An 18936-nucleotide genomic window follows, 5' to 3' on the forward strand; every position below is an offset into this window, starting at 1 on the left:
TTATTTTACTTATTTGTAATAAATATTATTAATTTTCTAATACGTAAATAACTTATAATAATTAATTACGTGTGATATAGTAAAAACACGATCATAACAGCTGAAACAGGTAGCTGAACTAAAGCAAATATATCAAAAATATTTATTTTACCTATTTATATTAAATATTATTAACTTTTTAACATACAAATAATTATAATAATTAGTTAAAAATGATACAATAAAAACCCAATTATAATAGTTGAAGCAGATATATCAATCTGCTGCCTGCTTCAGCATGAAACTCCCTCTTATGTATAAGAAACTAATTACTAATACTAATGCTAAACTAATATCCACAATAATACTTCCATTCATTTTATTTAAGATTTTATAATGTGGTTGAAAAAGATAGAGGATATGCATATTTTTTTTACGGGACTTTCAATTGATGTGTAACAAAATTAAATATAAGGAAAAGAAAATAGCAAGGAAAGTGTAATAATTAATAAGGAAAATATCAAAGAGTCGACATGCAAATAATAGTAAATCATCAGTATATTTAACATTATTATTAAAAATATTTATTTTAATTTATTTATCTAATTTATAAAATTAGGAAAAATTTAACATATTTTAAAATATTATATCTATTATTAAATAATTATATAAAATATTACTAAATATTAATACTTTTAATTAAACACAATTCATAGAATTAATTTAGTAAAATAAATTTTAATATTTGGAGCCAAATAAAATAAACAGAGAGAGTAATAATAATTGCATCCGCAAACAGTCAACAAACTTAGTAGAACCGAGAACGTGTCAGCCAATCGTTAATACCGCGTGTGGAGAAGTCCATAAATCTTAAAATGTGCACGACTAAATCAACGGTTACAAGGCGGTCGTACTTGCCGTAAATAATCAGTAAATGTAACACGACCCAAACAGTCCCTTTATTGACTAATTCCTACATTTCTTCCTTCTTTCCTTCATTTCATACATATCTCTCCACTTCCCTTCGCTGTTCAATTCATTTTCAACAAAAAACAATAAACACCCAGTTCACCCTTTTGACTTTTATTTTGAAGATTGAGAAAATTTTTTTGTTGGGATTTTGAGTAAATGGGGTTCAAAGGAGGAGTTTTTTGTTTAGTTTTTGCTGTTATTTTGCTGAATTGTTGTTATTCGGTTATTGGAGGTGATATAGTTCATCAAGATAATGTAGCTCCAAGCAAGCCTGGTTGTAACAACAATTTTGTGCTGGTAATATCTGCTTCTTTTTATTCTCACTCTGCACTAGTTTACGTGGCACTGTTTGAATTTCGAGAGTCAAATTGTTTAATTTATATGAAAGCTTTAAATAAGTATCTCGTTCTTTTACTCCCACTGTATCAATTTTCGTGGTGCAGTTTGAATTTTGAGAGTCAAAACAATTTAATTTTTACTATGAATTCGGATACGAAATCTTTAAATTTTTTGAAATAAAATTGATATATTTAGAAATTACTTAAAGAATACTATTAAGTCACAATAATGGGCAATTTAAAACATTTTGAAAATACTAGGTGATTTTCCAGAGATACTTGTTTGGATCTTTTTGATTTTTTTCCAGAGTTCTCAAAAGTTTGAGTTGTTCTTGCTATAAGCTTGTATATGGATGTGTTATCTAGGTGTTTTTTCCAACCTTTTTTTTTTTTTTTTTTTTTTTTTAATATTGTTAGTGTGCTAATGCTCCAGTTCTGTCTGTATAAATGTGAATCTGGTTTATGATGTGGTTTATCAACTTATCTAATTTTCACTTTGAATTTTAAGGTTAATTTTATTAACTTTTTAAATTCAAGTTTAACTATTTGGTGATGATAAAAAAAGTACACATATCTACTTATTTTTAGATCATTCATAAGAATTTGAAAGTAAATTGGCACCAAGGATGCGACCTAGTGGTCAATGAAGTGGTTGAGAATCATGAGTTCTTAGGTTCAAATATCAGCAAATGACTAAAAATACTAGGTGATTTCCTCCCATCTGTCCTAGTTATGGTGGGCCGAGTTATACGGTACTTGTTGTTGGTAGGTGGCAGGTATCCCACGGAACTAGTCGAGGTGGGTGAAAGTTGTTCTGGACACCAAGATCATTAAATTTTTTAGAATCTAAATAGTAATAGTGTCAAACAATCTAGGATAGAGAGGATACTATCTCTCTAGGTCTCTCTTCTTTTTGGTTTGGTCTACATTTAATTGGTTTCTATGTTTTAGCTGATATCATCTATTAGCGGTTAAAGCTTCAACTTTTTCCATTGCTTTCTATGTTATTTATTGTTTTATTAGGTTTTCAGTGGTAGAGCATGCTTGTCGTGTAGTTATTCTGTTAAATACTTATTTTGGGGTTTATCCACGTCCCATCTTGATGAATTTACTCCCAACTACCCAATTTCTACTCCACTTGTGCTGTGGGGTTGAGTTAGAAAAGGTGTTCATAGTAATAGCTGATGTTTAAACCTAAAATCAAACTAATAAATGTGTTCTCTCTCTTTGTACGCAATGTATGAGGTAGTCATACAATTTCACATGGTGTTGTTTAAGGAAGTTAGACAAGACATGGCACACTTGTAGCTTACCGAGGATGACCCTAGATAGGAATACATAGAAGCCAGATATGACCCTAGATAGGAAGACATAGAATCCAGATATTAGGGTAGAAGATTAGTAGGTAGTTGAGTATTGTTAGTATTGTTATTATTTCTCTCCTACTCATTACTCCTATTGTCTTGTTCTTCGATTATAGTGTTATGTGTCGTTTCTTTCGCTTCATTTATCGATACATTTTGTCTAGTTGTTCTTATTTTAAATTGTTTTTTGCGTGGCTTCTTTGCTACTATATTTGCTTGCTTGCTTTTTTTCTTTTCTACTTTACTTGAGCCGCGGGTCTATCGGAAACAACCTCTTTACCTTCATAAGATAGGGGTAAGGCTGCATACACACTACCCTCCTAGGACCCTGCTTGTGGGATTACATGGGGCATGTGGTCCTTGTTAGATAAGGAGGTTGTCCTACTTTCTAGTTTGACCATAACCCAACAACAATAGTATTTTCACGTGCTTAGCTGAAAAAAAAGAGAGGATTAGGTCTTGCGCTTGGGGACATGCTATAATCCAAAACAAATAAATAAATTCTGTTCCTTAAGCTTTTGGATGTTAGATGTGGGACATGTGGTGGTCAAATAATTTGAGGGTAATTTTTTGTAAAAATGAAGTTTATGTATGTGGTAATCATATAAAAAAGTGCTGATATCTGAAAAATTTATTGTAAACTCATCCATAAGAATTTTAATCTAAAAGTAATAGTGCCAAACAATTCAGGACAGTGGAAGTACTCTCTCTCTCTCTCTCTCACTCTCTCGGTCTCTCTTCTTTTTGGTTGGTTTTGTGATCAATGACTACATTTAATCCGTTTCTATGTTTTAGCTGAAGTTATTCATTAGCGGTTAAAGCTTGGATTTTCCATTGCTATTTTTCCATGTTATTTAATGCTGTATTAGATTTTCACTGAAGAGCATGGTTGCTTTGTTTTTATTTCGTTGATTGCTTATTTTGGGGTTTATGCGTTGCATCTTGGCGATTAATTTTCTCCCAACTGCTGGTCCCTTGGAGTAGAGATAAACAAAGGAAAGTTGGAATGGTTTATTATAGAAGTGTTAGAAAAAATGACTTCATAGTATAAGCTGACGTTGTAGACCTAAAATCAAACTAATTAATGTGCTCTCTCCATATATACATAATAAATGAGGTGGTCATGCTATTTCCCATGGTATTAGAGAAGGTGGCGGTCCTACATTCTTGTTTGACTGGCACCCATCAACAAAAATATTTTCACATGCCTAACCCCCCCAAAAGAGAGGATTAGGCTGCATGTGAAGGGAAATGCAATAATCTAATAAATAAATAAATCCAAAATGTATATCTTAAGATGTGTTGGTCAAATAATTTGAGGGTAAGTTTTGGATAGATATTACACAGAGTCCAAGTAATTGAAACTCTCCGTTTCAAATTAAATTTCCACCTTTTTTTGTCTAGCCATCCATAATAATTGCAAATTTTCCTAAAAGGAAAGACCTTATGCCCAGGAAGTATGATGTAGACCAGATAGTACACGGTACCTTCACTATGTAATACTTTCTCAACCTCAAAAAATCCAAAAACTTTAAATTTGCATCCACATGTTTTACAGTTGGCTTTAGTTAGTTGGTTCTGCATTTAGTATTGCGTTTGAAATATGCTCACGTTTCATCTATTCGTAATGGTTGTGCCAAGTCGAGAGTGAACTAAATTAATTGGATGGAGAGGCTATTAATCTTTATTAGCTGCTTGAATTTTGGAGATGAATACCTTTCCCATAAGGGAATGGGTCAAGTAGAGTGCACCGGGCTGCCTATTTTTTCTTTTCCTGAATGGGTCAAGTAAAAGGGATGGGCTATGTTAAGTTCCGCATTGGTTGAGGGAATGGACATTCCTCTCCTCATGAGATAGCTTTTAGGGTTGCATTAGGTCCAAGTGTCATATTTTCAGTCTAAAATAAAAAATATGCGGAGTGAATTGGAAGTACGAAGTTAAAATAGTTTACGGTCGAAAAAAAAAAAAGATCAGATTCTTTATTATAGAACTTAGAAACTGCGTTTGTTGTACCCTTATTTTGATAATCATAGATAAAGTATCAGTCTAAAAGCATCCAGAACAGGAATTGAAGGTTTTATTGTGTTGAGCTCATTTTTGGCAACTACAGATTGATATTTATGTCCACATATACTGACCTGACTCCTCAGGAGCATCGAATCAGGATTTTGGGAGTGTGTGATATCTTTACCACTCAAAAAATCTTCAAAATATCATGATAACGAATCATCAAGCATGATTTCTTGTGAAGGCCTGCTGTACCTTTGTTTCCAAATTCTCCACATAATAGAGGGCCTCTGCTTGTTTGCTTTATTTGTTCCTGTTCTTATCATTTAATCTTGCTAACCCAACCATTTAGGCAGTCAATTGCATAGGTGCTCGTTTTTGGAACCTAGAACTTACGAGAGGAAAATATGAGTGCAAAAGTTTGAGTTGCATCTTTAGTTGATATGTCTCTTAGGCACATTTTTTTTTGCCGTTGAGAGAAGCATTCATCAGTTTGTGTTTTTCATTTCTGTAAGAAAATAAGGACTAGACCTTCTGAACTGAAAAGGCAGGCTCGATAGATTAAATTCACCACCAGTTTGCTCCATGGCATCAGTTTATTAGGTCAAATCAGAAGGACTTCCAAATGGAGGGAACTGGAAATTAGCCATCCTGACTAGTCTTCTGTTAATACATCATGTATAGAGCCCCGAATTTGATGAACTAGAGCTGATACAAAGTGAATTTCACTTTTGTCATGATACTTATTTATTTCCTTGATCATTGTATAGATAGAGATATGCCATCTTGTTCCATGCTTTACTATGTATTTGTGTAGTATTCTGTGTCTCGAGCCGGGGGTCTATCAGAAATAGCTTTTCTACTTCTTTAGAGGTAGAGGTATGGACTGCATACATCTTACCCTCTCCAGACCTCACTATGTGGGAATACACTGGGTTTGTTGTTGTTGTATTGTATAGATAGAGATGAATTTTCCAGATTCTATAGTTTGGGCATACATGTTGTTTGTAAAACTTATTGGGATTCATGGTGCTATATTGACTCATTTGACAAAATTTCATGGTATGGCTGGCATAGAAGCTATGTTTTGTTGTTTGGTGTTGTGTTAGCAGAATACTGCTCCTACGTACTTTGATTGTCTTTCTCAAAGTTTGAACTTGTAACAACACTCATCTCCTAAGGTAGTGTTTCCTCAAATAGGTAAAAGTTCCAACGTGGGTTGATGGGAACGAAGTAACACAGTTTGTTGGCCTAGGGGCCCGATTTGGCCCCACATTGGAATCAAAGGAGAAGCGTGCTAATCAGACAAGGCTTGCTTTTGCAGACCCACCAGATTGTTGTAGCAAGCAGAGGAATAAGGTTGATCTCGCATTTATCTTGCCTTTTTGCGAAACATGATTCCTTTTATCGGAAACATCAACAAGGTTGTCATATATGTAGCAAACTCACCGTTTAGGTCTTGATTGTGTGATAGCTCACCAGTGAGGCCATCCTGGTGCACCGAGGTAATTGCAGCTTTACCACCAAAGCAAAAGTTGCAGAAGCTGCTGGCGCTTCAGCAATCATCATTATCAACAATCAAACAGGTTTTGCTACTCTAATTTCAACATTTTCTTCAGTAATTCACCTTTTCCTTTCCCTTGTTCTAATATGAATATAGGCTCTTAACCTGATGTGTACTTGTGCAAACTGCTGTAAGCTACGTCGAAGTCATTATAAAGTATCAATCGGCTATGGTGCCTATGCTTTAAGCTTCATTAGAATATGCCCTGAGGAAAACAAACGAATACCTGAATCTCCTGTTCTTATAAAACAGACACTTTTTGAGTGTCATTTCTTGATATGCGCAGGCCAAGGGTTTAAATATAATTTTGTGTTTTCATTTTTCTCTATAGAGCTCTTCAAGATGGTTTGTGATCCCGGTGAATCTGATGTAGACATCGGTATCCCTGCTGTGATGCTGCCACAAGATGCAGGTACAAGCCTGATAGCGTTTCTCAGGAACAGCTCTGCAGGTAGGCTTATTGTATTTTTACTTCTTGTTAGTTCGTTTGGGGGGATGCAAGTTAGACATGCTATTACTAGTTACTTGTGGTCTGCTAGCTGCCTTATCTTGCTCCACTGATATTTAATGTGGAATCTACTAACGTGTATTTGTTCCTAAAATTGTGACTTACAGATTTCCCTTCTGTTCAGTGTCAGTGCAGCTGTACTCTCCGAAACGTCCATCGATTGATGTAGCTGAAGTGTTTTTATGGCTTATGGCAGTTGTTACCATATTATGTGCTTCTTATTGGTCTGCATGGAGTGCTAGAGAAGCCGCAATTGAGCAGGATAAATTCTTAAAAGTAAGTCACAATCATTCCTCTACTACCTTTTCCCACTCGTTAGTGACAGTCATCGGATTTCTTAGATACACGAATGCTCATTGTATATCTCCTTGACAATTTGGTTCAAGTATGTATCTTGATCTTGTAGGATGGCTCAGATGATTATGGTGGCAAGGAGGTTACTCATTCTGGTGTAGTGGACATCAACACAACATCAGCACTTCTGTTTGTGGTGGTTGCATCCTGCTTCTTGATAATGCTTTACAAATTGATGTCCTTCTGGTTTATTGAGGTTCTGGTGGTTCTATTTTCCATTGGTGGCGTTGAGGTATGTCTTAGCTATAAAAGACATAATCAAGTGATCTTAGCTATAAAAGACATAATAAAGTGATTAACTAATAAGGTGTTTGTCTAATAACTTCGGTACATAGGTGAGATGGTCACGTAGTTCATCATGGTAATCTTTGCCTGGGTTCAAGCCTCACCATCGCCTCATTATCAAAAATTTTCACGTGCTATTGAGCTAGGGAAATAAAAAGAGTTAGATCAGCACGTGAGCTGGCATATTGAAGACATATGGAGTAATTAATTAATATTGAATAGTGTGCTCTCTCTATAATTAAGCTTTTAGATGAAATTTATGACACAGTTTAACAGTACAGAATGTGAAGTACACATCCAAGGATGCAATACATTAGTTTTAGTTCAACTAATAGATCTCTATAAAAGTAGCAATGAAAGACATTTTCATTGGTACTTATTAACAACTTCCATCTGTTGGTGATTCAATATTAGTCGAGCTGAAGCAAATAAGTTGCTAGCATGGGATAGATAAGCATTTGAAGTAGATGAACAAAAAAGAATGGAATAAACTCATCTTGTCTCCACATGACAACATACGAATTCTATGCTGACACTTATTCCTCATTGTGCTTGCAGGGGCTACAAACCTGTTTGGTGACCTTGTTATCATGGTATGTTTATTTTATTGGTGTTACTGGTTGTTATTGTGTTAGTTAGGTCGTGCCAAACAATTTGTTAGGCAAAATAGGGAGGGCAAAGAGGAAACGTGTTGGAGGAAAATTTTCAAGAAATTTATTACTTGAGTGGAATTAGGACCAAACTGAAATTTTCCCCCTTTTCTTAAATGGTTGGCTGATTCAGTCCCCCTCGTTCTTCGTTCTATTTTAACCATTATAGTGGATAAATACCGAATCCCTCTCACTCAATGGATGCAGGTGCCTCCTTAGTTTTAAGTTTCCACTGTGGCACCTCTTTCTTATTTGGAAATTTAGTACAGAAAGGAGGATTTATTCCCCTTAATGTGCTGCTGTACAAGCTAATAAGTAATAACTTATACAAGTTTCGGATCAACCTACACATCCTTTAACCTTCCTCTTTAAACTTCTTCCATGAGTTCAGGGACCTCAACGTAATTCTCGGGTGTGGAGTGATCAATCTGTTTAAGAGCTGATATGCCATCCAAATTGGCAACATCAGTGCTTATAAGCAAGTTCAAAGCTGTCTTTCTGTTTGTGGAACCATTGGCACATATACTCTCCTCAGTCCTCTATGCTTTATAAGTATGTAATCCTGGCACAGTGGATGATATTGACCCATAGTTGCATGCATCATGGCATTTTAAATATGCCGACATTCTTGCAGGCTTTGGTTTGGGCTGGATCTACATACATTCATGTCTTACAATGTGATAATAGCATGAACTCATAAGCAAAGATGAAAATATGTGGAATAAGATCTGAAAGCACTGACAGTTGAATAATGAGTATAGAACAATGACGAGGAATTGCTTTCGCAAATGAGAGGCAAAAGTTTGGAAAGTTGGATCTTTCTGTTTAATTCAAACCTTAGCATTTCAAAATCTTTTTTTATATTGCTGGCATTAAATTTGAATTTTTAATAGTAGTTCAAATAGAAAGCCATCCATTTTTGGACTTACTGTTATTTGAACCATAAAAATATTAGTCCCACAGTCCTAATTTCTGTGATGGTGTTTAATTGGATATGGAGTTCAAAAAAGAAAGATTTTTCAGACACTTGTGGTTTAAAACATCCCATAGACATTTATGTGGCTACAAAATCATGTCATTAAGGGGAACCTGGGAAGGGTCAAGTTAAAAACTGTTTCGAAGTATAGAAAGAGTAATTATTTTGTGATAGAATAAAATGGCAAGTGTCACATAAAATAGGCAGCAGGAGTACTAACTATTTCTAGTAAGCGGTGGAATGTCTAAGAAAACCAAACAGTATTCTTAGTAAATGAAGATGCCAAAATATGGCTTATAAAGTCATAGTTAAAGATACCTAGTTTGACTACTTGAAGGGATAAGTGTATAATCTGTTTAGGACAATGACCCATTTGAAAATTCGGAGGAGTCTCCTTTGCAATATTTGATTTTTCAGTTACTTGGAATTATTTGGCTTCAAGAAGACATAGGCTTTTGAGGAAGGCAAAATATTCCCTTAAATAGAATAACAATAACAACATACCTAGTGTATTCCTACAAAATAGTGTATTCCCACAAAAGGGGGTCTGGAAAGGGTAAAATTTACGCAGTTCATATCACTACCTCAGATGAAGTAGAAATGACATCAGTTTCCGTGTAAAGGGCTAAAAATTGTTTGGGTTTATCATAGGTTTGGTTTCCTATTTCTCATCAGGTTAAACATTTTAGTAGCCGTTTGGCCATGAAAACTAAAATTTTTCAGAGTTGGAGTTGAAATTGGAGCTGGAGTTGTATTTGATCATGTCTTTTTTGAATTTTTTTTTGATTTTTGAAAAAACTTTTTTAAATATGATTTTATACCCTAACTTTTTACAAATTATCAAAATCACCCAACTAAAATTTACCTACTAATGGAAAAAGAACACAATTAGCCACTATTATAAAAATAATTACATATACATGGTCATATTTAATGAATTTCAATTATGACATATATAATATTTAAATTAATAGCCGTTTTCTCATATTTGAAAATTTTAAATATGGATGTTCTATTAACAGATCACTGCTTCCTTTTTTTAGGTAACAAATATTATCTTTCAAATAAATTTATTTTTTTAGGAATTTATTTAATTTATTTCCTTCATTTTCCGTTCCTAAAAAATAGGAAATGATGAATTGTTAAATTTTAGGGTGCTGCTAATTTATTTCTTTAATTTTCTTATATATGAAAGATTTTACTGTGTATGAATAAATTATTTCTATGTAAAACATGCTTTGCATATTTATGGTACTCCCTCCGTCCCATTTTATGTGTAGCCATTTGACCGGGCACGGAGTTTAAAAAATAAGAGAAGACTTGATAATATTTACCAAATTATCTTTTATAAAAAAATGTGCTTCTATCTTTTTTTTTTTTTTTTAATTAAGTGGGCTCAATAAGGGTAAAAGTGTAATTGTGTTTTTAAATATTTACCAAATAAGGAAACATGACATTCTTTTTGGGACGGACTAAAAAGGAAATGATGACACATAAAATGGGACGGAGGGAGTATATTATATCATGTACCATAAATATATAAATATGCTTAGTATGTTTCTTTATACTTTGTATTTTTATATATGTGTGTATATGGTATATACATGGTATAAACTTCATATATAACATACTTTGTATATTTATATTATAAATATGCTTAGTATGTTTCTTAATACTTTTTTATATTTATATATGTGTGTATATGGTATACATAGTATAAACTTTATATGTAACATACTTTGTATATTTCTATTATAAATATAATACTTTATATATTTATGGGTATAAATATAAATTAACAGTAAAATAATGTTTTAAATAAGGGATAAAAATAATGACGAGAGAGAAAAAGAGATATATATTAATTAGGATAACATTAAGTTTGAAATTATAATTATCTTATTCTTTAAAACTACTATATACGTAATATTGAAAAAGTAATGTTATAAGGAGAGTTTTATGTAAAAATTTAAAAGATTGGGGTTATATGTAATAATAATAAAAGTTGGAATTGGAGTTGGAAAATTGTGAAAACAATAAAAACCTGTTTTCCCTTTTCAGAAAAATTTTCCGGAATTATTTTCCGAATTTTCATTGCCAAACACCACAATTTCCAACTCCGGAAAATTTTTCCGGAAAAAAGGGAAAAATTTGCATGGCCAAATGGGCCCTTAGTCTAATTTCCTCCCCTTCTTTCATGGTGGTGCTCGAAGAGCCCCTCATCATCAGTAGTAATGGTGAATTGGTGATTGTGACCAGGTTTCTGTTATTTTATTCTTGAAACAAGGTTTAATTTCTTTTTTCTTACCATAATGTCATTTCATTTGTTGGTTCTCAGACATGTCACATGTGGCTAAGAGTCATTATTTATAGTTTCAGATGGTTTGAACATGCTCAAGAATCATTTCTTAAAGTTCCACTTCTGGGGCCTGTTTCATATCTTACTCTGGCAATTTCTCCGTTCTGCTTAGCTTTTGCTGTTATGTGGGCGGTTTTCCGCCGTGTCTCCTTTGCTTGGATAGGTCAAGACATACTTGTAAGAACTATTATCATTACATTTGTTCCCTTGTAATTTTTTGTATTACATAACTATTATCATTACATTTGTTCCCTTGTAATTTTTTGTATTATCTTTAAATACAGCTGCTACCTTCACGTAATGCAAATAATCTGGCTTTTGTTTCCCTGTTTTCAACCCTAACTGATTCTGCCTACGGGTTAAATAGATGCTCTAGTGTTAGGATTGTCATGGAATGATGTCTAACAACTGGGTATTCAAGAAGTTGGGATATTAGTCTTATGTGCTAGTGGACAAATTTCATTTCTGTGGTATAAACTTTTTCGGTCAAATGAATAAACTCCTTTTTATGTACTTCAAAACAAAAAGCAGCTGTTCTGGTCTTGTCAACGTGGAGTCGTGATATGTTTGAAAAAGAGTAGGCATGTACTTAAATTTTTTTATTATTATATATATATATATATATATATATATATATATATATATATATATATATATATATATATATAACAGCCTTTCTACTTCATCAGAGGTAGAGGTATGGACTGCGTACATCTTACCCCCTCAGACCCCACTAGGTGGGAATACACTGGGTTTGTTGTTTGTATATATATATATATATATATATATATTTCTGATAACCGTGGTGTCCAGGCCAGCTTTCGCGCACCTCGACTAAACCCACGGGATACCTGCCACCTTCTACCAGCAACAGATACCAGGTAACTTTGTCCACCAAAGGCTTGGACATATGGGAAGAATCACCTAGTGTTTTTTGTCTTCGCTGAGGTTTGAACTTGACAACCTTTTTTATTGTGTGAAAAAAGGAGCAAATTTGCTCCTTTTCTATTTTCAAACTAGGGGTAAAAACCTCAGCACTTACAATATTGCATTATCTGTGTTCTTGGGAACCTTTTTATCTCTCTTCTATAAAACAAATCATAGTAACTGTCATTCCGTTGGAACTACTATACTTCTGCTGAGGTGTCGTGTTTTTCTGCAAAAAGTGAAATTACCTACTTCCTCCGTCTCAATTATGTGGCACCCTTTCACTTGGTACGGTGTTTAAGAAAAAAAGGAAGGCTTTTGAAGATTGTGGTCGGAAATAATCCTTGAATATTTGTGTGATTGTAAATCATTTTATTAAGGTTAAAAAGGGAATTTTAAGTTAAACTTTTCTAATTATAGTAAGATGACCTTCTTTTGGGACGGCCTAAAAAGGAAAGGGTGCTTCTTAAAATGGGAAGGAGGGAAGTGTATCTGTTAGGAGTCCTTATATGTGGAGACATGGAAATGGTGACACAGAAGCTTCTTGGTCCAAGCTAGTTTGTTTAGTTTGCTTTTAAGCGGAGAGATTTGGGGTTGGGGGGGGGGGGGGGGGGGGGGGGGGATCTATGACCTTTTGGAATTCAGCTTCTATTTTTTTTTCTTGGTTTACATGATCTCAAGATTCAAAACTTCCCCCTTAACTTTATACCCAGTCAAATAAAAGACAGAATGAAATGGATGGAGTAGTATTTATGCTGAAACAGACTGCTAGACTAAAGGAGAACTCTCATTGCTCCCCGTCTACCCTGAAAGAAAAAAGAGGAGGTAAAACTAAAAGATATTCATGTTTTTATTAATATTGGCTGGAGAAGAATATGTTGGTTGGTGGTTCCATGTGATTGGTAAGGAGGAAAGGTTGGGGTTTTGGGTTGGGGGGGGGGGGGGGGGGGGGGGGGTGGGGAGGTTGTGGGGGGGGGGGGGGGGGGGGGGGGGGGGCGTGTTACACATTATATTGCTAGGTCAAAATTGTGGAGCACAGTATCAGATATATAAGTGCGTAATGCCAAGAATCATTAGGTTACTTTGGAGGGAATTCAGGAGGAAGAACATGTGGAGGAAAGCATGGGAGGTGACCTCCTTTCTGCTCATGTGGAAGGAGAAAAATAGAAGAGCATATGAGGTAGTTGAAAGTTCTTATGTAAGTATGAGGGGAATCATTTCGTAATGTGTCAAGGCTTGGATGTTGTTTGTTGATAAATATGTTTTCATGCAACTTCTAATTTTTTGTATATAGCATGTATACATGGTGTATTCCTTACTCCGTCTTTTGACTGATATCAAGTGTAGTACTTGCTCCTATCAGTTTAATATTTTATATGTGGCGTATGTCTCTTCATTAATGACCGATTTACCTTTCTCAATAAAAATGTATGATCTTAGTTTCTTTCTTCTCTTAACTCTAGGGTATGGCATTGATCATCACTGTTCTTCAGATCATACGAGTTCCCAACCTCAAGGTAAATCAATTCATTGTGCTGCATTTTCTCATTATGGGATGGATTTTGTGATGTAATTGTTTCTGGTATTTAGACCACAAGCACATAATTTAGGACAGCACCTTCTCCCCTCAGTGCTTCTAACTTTGAGTTAGCAATTCCTTCCTGAATGTGGTGCCATTAATTTTATATGTCAACTAGTGAGCAGATAAGTGGTCGGCAAAAAGCTAAATTTTACTGATGTTACCTTCGAGTTGAGTGAAATATATATTTTTGGTTTTTTTCCCAAAAGAGGAAAAAAAGGAGTGAGTAGGGAGTAAAGTTGTCAGTCACTTAAGACGGACTTTGTAGGTACAGGAATGAATACAATGGTTTACAATAAGTAGATATGGAACCCTTTTTCTCTTAAGACACTCAGGTGAAGCTAGAGACGTTTATCATGTGCACCCAGCCCCTTGCTTGTTGCAAATGTAACACAATCTGGAAGACCCTATGGTTTAGTAAACAGATATGCAGCGTAATCTGTTGAACTCACTAGGGAGGTTTGTAAAGCTAACTTGCGGGATAACAAACTTTATTCTGTAATTCCTCTCATTCTCGTCCTCCTAACTGTTTGAAATGGTTTCTCTTCCTCCAGTTTATCTTGTGCTTCTGTTAGCTTTTCAACCATCATGCAATTAAGAAATTGTAAGAATTAAGCACAGTAGTTTCTAATTAGTATGTTTTAGAAACTTCCTCAGGTGTGATTACTTTTATGCCCCTCTAAAGTCAAATTTTGGGACCTTAACAGGAACTAGCTGTGAAGCCATTAAAGGAGATTAACATTATTCTTTTTTGTGATATTATCAGGTGGGAACAGTTCTTCTCACTTGTGCATTCTTCTATGACATTTTCTGGGTATTTGTTTCTAAATGGTTGTTCCACAAGAGTGTGATGATAGAGGTAAGCTCATACTTGATTGTTTGTCTCTATTTTAGGTCCACTTCCGGATTTTCAGCCCTGCCTGTCACAGAAGGGTGTTGTTGTTGACAAACGTAAAATTGTTTTCCTTGATGCAGGTTGCGCGTGGTGATAAAAGCGGAGAAGATGGAATTCCCATGTTACTGAAAATCCCGCGAATACGTGATCCCTGGGGTGGCTACAGCATCATTGGGTTTGGCGACATAATTTTACCAGGGTTACTAGTAGCATTTTCCCTAAGGTCTGACCACTAGCTGAAAGAGACTTTGCGTATCCATTAATATGGTTCCATAAAGCCCCGTGTATTTAATACCTGGATCACTAGTAGCTTTCATTTTAAGATTTGGTTGTTGAGCTGGATCACAGTTGCACTTTATCCATTAATGTTTTCCACAAATCCCTGAGTCTTTAAAAGCTTCAGACTTTTAGTTTCACCACATTTTTTATCCTCCAAAGAAGGCCTGATCTATGCACTGGTTCTACACAACTGGTGAAAGCTTGAAAGCCCAGCAGGTACCTATGGGGGGCTATATGTTAATTGTTATGGTTGCTTACAGCTTCCATGTTAGAGCACTTTTGCTTGTGCGCAAACAAGTGATAAATTATAGAAAATGCTGTACCAAGTTTCTTGTTTGGGACTAGGTCTTAGTAGTAGTTGTTGTTGCTGTACCAAAGTTGGGAGTTGTTTACTTATCAATAAAGAAAAAAGATTTGAGGTATCATGATTAATGCGGCATGCTCACAACTTGAAATATAAAGGCAGTCAGAAGCTTTTTAACTCTTAGGATTTATTTATTACATTATGCTCTTTGTTGCAGATACGACTGGTTGTGCAAGAAGAGCCTTCGAGCTGGTTATTTTCTGTGGACTATGACTGCTTATGGTTTAGGTATGACTTCTGCATAGGAAGACTGGGGTTGCTCTGTTTTACTTGTCATAATACTCTTCTTGTAACCAAGTTTACACCATCTTCTTTTTGTCAATACAGATCTTATCAGTTTGATAAAAACAGAGCATTGCTGCATTAGTTAATTAGATCAGATAAATGTTACTACTCATGAAACATTCCATGTTTGAGGTTTTCTTTTGGGGGCCATGTGTTTACATTTGATCTTCATTCCATCATTCCTTCTCATCAAAAGTTAACATGTTTTTTCCTGACCAACCGAAAAGTCAGTATCTTTGAAATTGTTACCAAATTCTGCTAGATTTAGGTTTAATCGAAGTTCTCATTTGACTTCAATTTTCTTGAACAGGTTTATTTGCAACTTATGTGGGTCTGAACTTGATGGATGGCCATGGTCAACCTGCTTTGCTATATATAGTTCCTTGCACATTAGGTATGTTACAGGAAGCATAAAAAGATATCCCTACTGTCAAAAAAAATATATAATGGAGGGGCCAATATTTAAATTCTGATAGTGAAGGTGGAGTCTACACCCACATATTTTTAGTGTGATTCCGTAGGAAAGAGGAAATAGCCACTTAGGCATCAGTGTCTTATGTCCACAAAATTTACTGGCAGGTGTTGAGAAGCAAACTGCTTTTTGGACCTTTTAATCTTATACAGAGAGCAATTTGGAATTGGGATTATTATATCTATAACTCAGAAGAAATAGTCAGCTATGACTCCGAAGATATAATCAGGAGTCCTGCACCTAAGGGTGTGGCCTAGCTGTCAATGAAGTGGATGAAAATTTTGGAGAACATGGTTAAAATCCCAGCAGAGACCAAAAAAAATAAAATACCACTGGGTGATTTCGCTACCTTATAATTGTGTTGGAGGGAGGTAGCACGTACTAGGTGGAATAGTTGAGATGCGCACAAGATGGACAGGGTGCCATTGTTACTAGAAAAAAAGATATAATCAGGAGTATCCAATACCAACTTGAACTTTGATTTAGTGGTATCATAGCGCAGACGGATGATGCCTAACTATTAAAACCATTGAAGCAATATGTCTAGCTAAATATAGGATTTTGCATCTTCACCCATTTGCACAAAGAACCTATAGATGCTGAAAGGATATGATATAGGTGACTGTGACAGTAAACTGAGTAGACAAATGTGGTGGGGTTGATTTAATTGCATCTTGAGCGTGTAATTTTAGTCAACAAATGAAAAACACATTACATGCTTTATGAGAATGGGTTGACTTCGTTCCTTTTTTTTTGCTCTCTTTTCAAGTTCTTGGGCAAGGCAGTCGGGTTGTAGGCTTTTGTCAACTGAAAGAATCATAGTGGTAGGGTTTGAGTAGGGTATTGACAGATCCTTATTCATCCTCTCCTTGTGGTAATGTTAACCTAATTTTTCCCTTGTGAACTATGAATTGAAGTACCTAAACCGAGGTCCTCCCCCTTCTCCATGTATTTGCCTTTTGGGTATTAATAATATATAGATGGGGGTTCATGCTGAAACCCACGCCATCACAAATTAACAAAACAAATGCATACCTATAGTCGTCTTAGAGTGAGTCTATATAGCAAAAAGTAGAACAGTTCTGGACTTTAGGATACACTGTAGACACAATTTGGCAGTCCATGATGAAGGCTGAAGTCTTCCTTATATTTTACATCATCACTGATACAAGATCTAAACCTAATACACGAAATTAAGGACTAAAGACACAAAAATCAGCAACCACAAGATAAAGAAAACAACACAATAAGAAAGGGGATGAAGAAGAGATGCATAAAAGTAAAGATAGTAGAAAGACCTTTACTCCTACCAAGTGATTAACAAAAGATGGTGTATCAAACCATCAATCACACCTCACCAATAGAAGCTCAAACCTTCCTCTTAGGTGAACCAAAGGACTCACACTTCCTCAATCACACCTTTCTTGCCAATTGATCAACACAAGTGAAATCCATCAAATGTATTAATCTCTCAAGTTTGGATGTCTTTTTTCAAGACCTACACTAAGATGGTTTTTCCAAGCCCTACACTAAGGAAAGAACTACACTAAGAGTAATACTCAATTTCAATTCATCAAAGTCTAATGAAAAATGGAAGCTAAGGGTCTATTTATACTATTACAAGACAATGTCTAAAATACCCTTAATGAAGGGTGCTCCTTTGGAGTGTAGAAAGGGAGTCTCAAAAGACCATAATATCCCTAAGTTGAGGCGCCTTTAGAGTGTATTCAAGGCTGCCTTGGAGTGTATTAAAAGCTCTTCTTCACGTTTTAGCAAATACACTCCCTTGGTTGAAGGCATCATGCTCTGATAAGCTCGCATTTGCATGAACAAGGATTGAAAAGGCTCCAAAAGGGTCTTCAATCCGAAGCTTGAACCTTTGATAATGCCTTGTACTCTTTTTTGCTCTTTATGCTTGTATCAATCACCCTTCTAGACATTGAAGGGGTGCCTTGGAGCAACGGTAGAGCTCTACGTGTAACCAGGTCATGGGTTTGAGCCGTAGAAGCAGCTACTAATGCTTGCATTCGGGTAGGCTGTTTACATCAATACCCCTTGGGGTGCGACCCTTCCCAGACCCTGCTTACGCAGCATCCTTTGTGCATTGAGCTGTCTTTTTCTACTGTTCTAAACATTAAAAACTCATTCTTTCATATTCTTGTTATGTTTCTCGATATAAAAGTACACTAAGATCTGCTACTGTCAATTTCAGGCACATTTTTGGTGTTGGCAACAAAAAGAGGTGAGCTGAAGCATCTGTGGACAAGAGGAGAACCATATAGGCCTTGCCCGCATATCCAGCTTCAACCGTCCGAGTAATTTGATGTTGCTCTCTCTGTAATCACATATAGCTCTGGTTTGTCAAAATACAAAGTTAGGGTACATATGTTAGAATCTGAAAGAGGTTAGAGCTATCAAAGTCAATAGGTTAAACTTAGGCTTCCCTCACCCCCTGCCCTAATGCTGAGTATGTTGCTGTTAATGACTGATTAGCAAAAGGTGAAAGAGCATGCAGTTACCAGTTATGCAGTTGACTAGAGTTGCAGCAAAGTTGAGTTTAACTTCTATAGACTGACAAGTAACCGTACATGTAAAGTGGAATTAGCAATCTAGTAAATAAGACAGGTTACACCTTATAACAATGTGAAAATTGTTAATGCTGTCGGTGTATACAAGTTAAATCCAAATAACATTTATACAGCTCTTGCAGTTTGCAAGACCTTCACATGTAGCTGTAAAATCCCTCATTATATGGCAGCGGTGTTAGAGTGTTTTATAG

At 35.3% G+C, this 18936-nt stretch overlaps 1 protein-coding gene across 4 annotated transcripts; it reads left to right on the plus strand.

The window, feature by feature from the left end:
- Positions 1–923: 923 nt before the first annotated feature.
- Positions 924–18888, plus strand: LOC107845329 (signal peptide peptidase-like 4). 4 transcript variants are annotated; one of them, XM_016689591.2, is made up of 14 exons: positions 926–1248; positions 5861–6019; positions 6135–6246; positions 6556–6675; positions 6929–7008; positions 7139–7318; positions 7930–7964; positions 11371–11533; positions 13747–13800; positions 14629–14721; positions 14838–14980; positions 15558–15628; positions 15996–16079; positions 18370–18888. In XM_016689591.2, exons 1-14 carry the CDS (start codon positions 1108–1110, stop codon positions 18474–18476), a joined length of 1542 nt encoding a protein of 513 aa, XP_016545077.1. In that variant the 5' UTR covers positions 926–1107; the 3' UTR covers positions 18477–18888. The 4 variants fall into 4 exon arrangements, with proteins under 4 accessions (XP_047253963.1, XP_016545077.1, XP_016545076.1 ...); XM_016689590.2 differs by having other exon boundaries at positions 928–1248; positions 6857–7008; XM_047398007.1 differs by lacking the exon at positions 15996–16079 and having other exon boundaries at positions 924–1248; positions 6857–7008.
- The last annotated feature ends 48 nt before the right edge of the window (positions 18889–18936 follow it).

The sequence above is a fragment of the Capsicum annuum genome, chromosome 10 (genome assembly GCF_002878395.1).
Source record: "Capsicum annuum cultivar UCD-10X-F1 chromosome 10, UCD10Xv1.1, whole genome shotgun sequence".
In the NCBI taxonomy this organism is placed as follows: Eukaryota; Viridiplantae; Streptophyta; class Magnoliopsida; order Solanales; family Solanaceae; genus Capsicum; species Capsicum annuum.

What these genes read in the sequence shown, in the direction of transcription:
- LOC107845329 (XM_016689590.2), top strand. Translation starts at nt 1,108, where the DNA reads ATGGGGTTCAAAGGAGGAGTTTTTTGTTTAGTTTTTGCTGTTATTTTG. An exon ending in GGATAGGTCAAGACATACTT is followed by an intron (nt 11,534 to 13,746) that starts GTAAGAACTATT and finishes TCTTAACTCTAG; the next exon opens with GGTATGGCATTGATCATCAC. An exon ending in TACGAGTTCCCAACCTCAAG is followed by an intron (nt 13,801 to 14,628) that starts GTAAATCAATTC and finishes TGATATTATCAG; the next exon opens with GTGGGAACAGTTCTTCTCAC.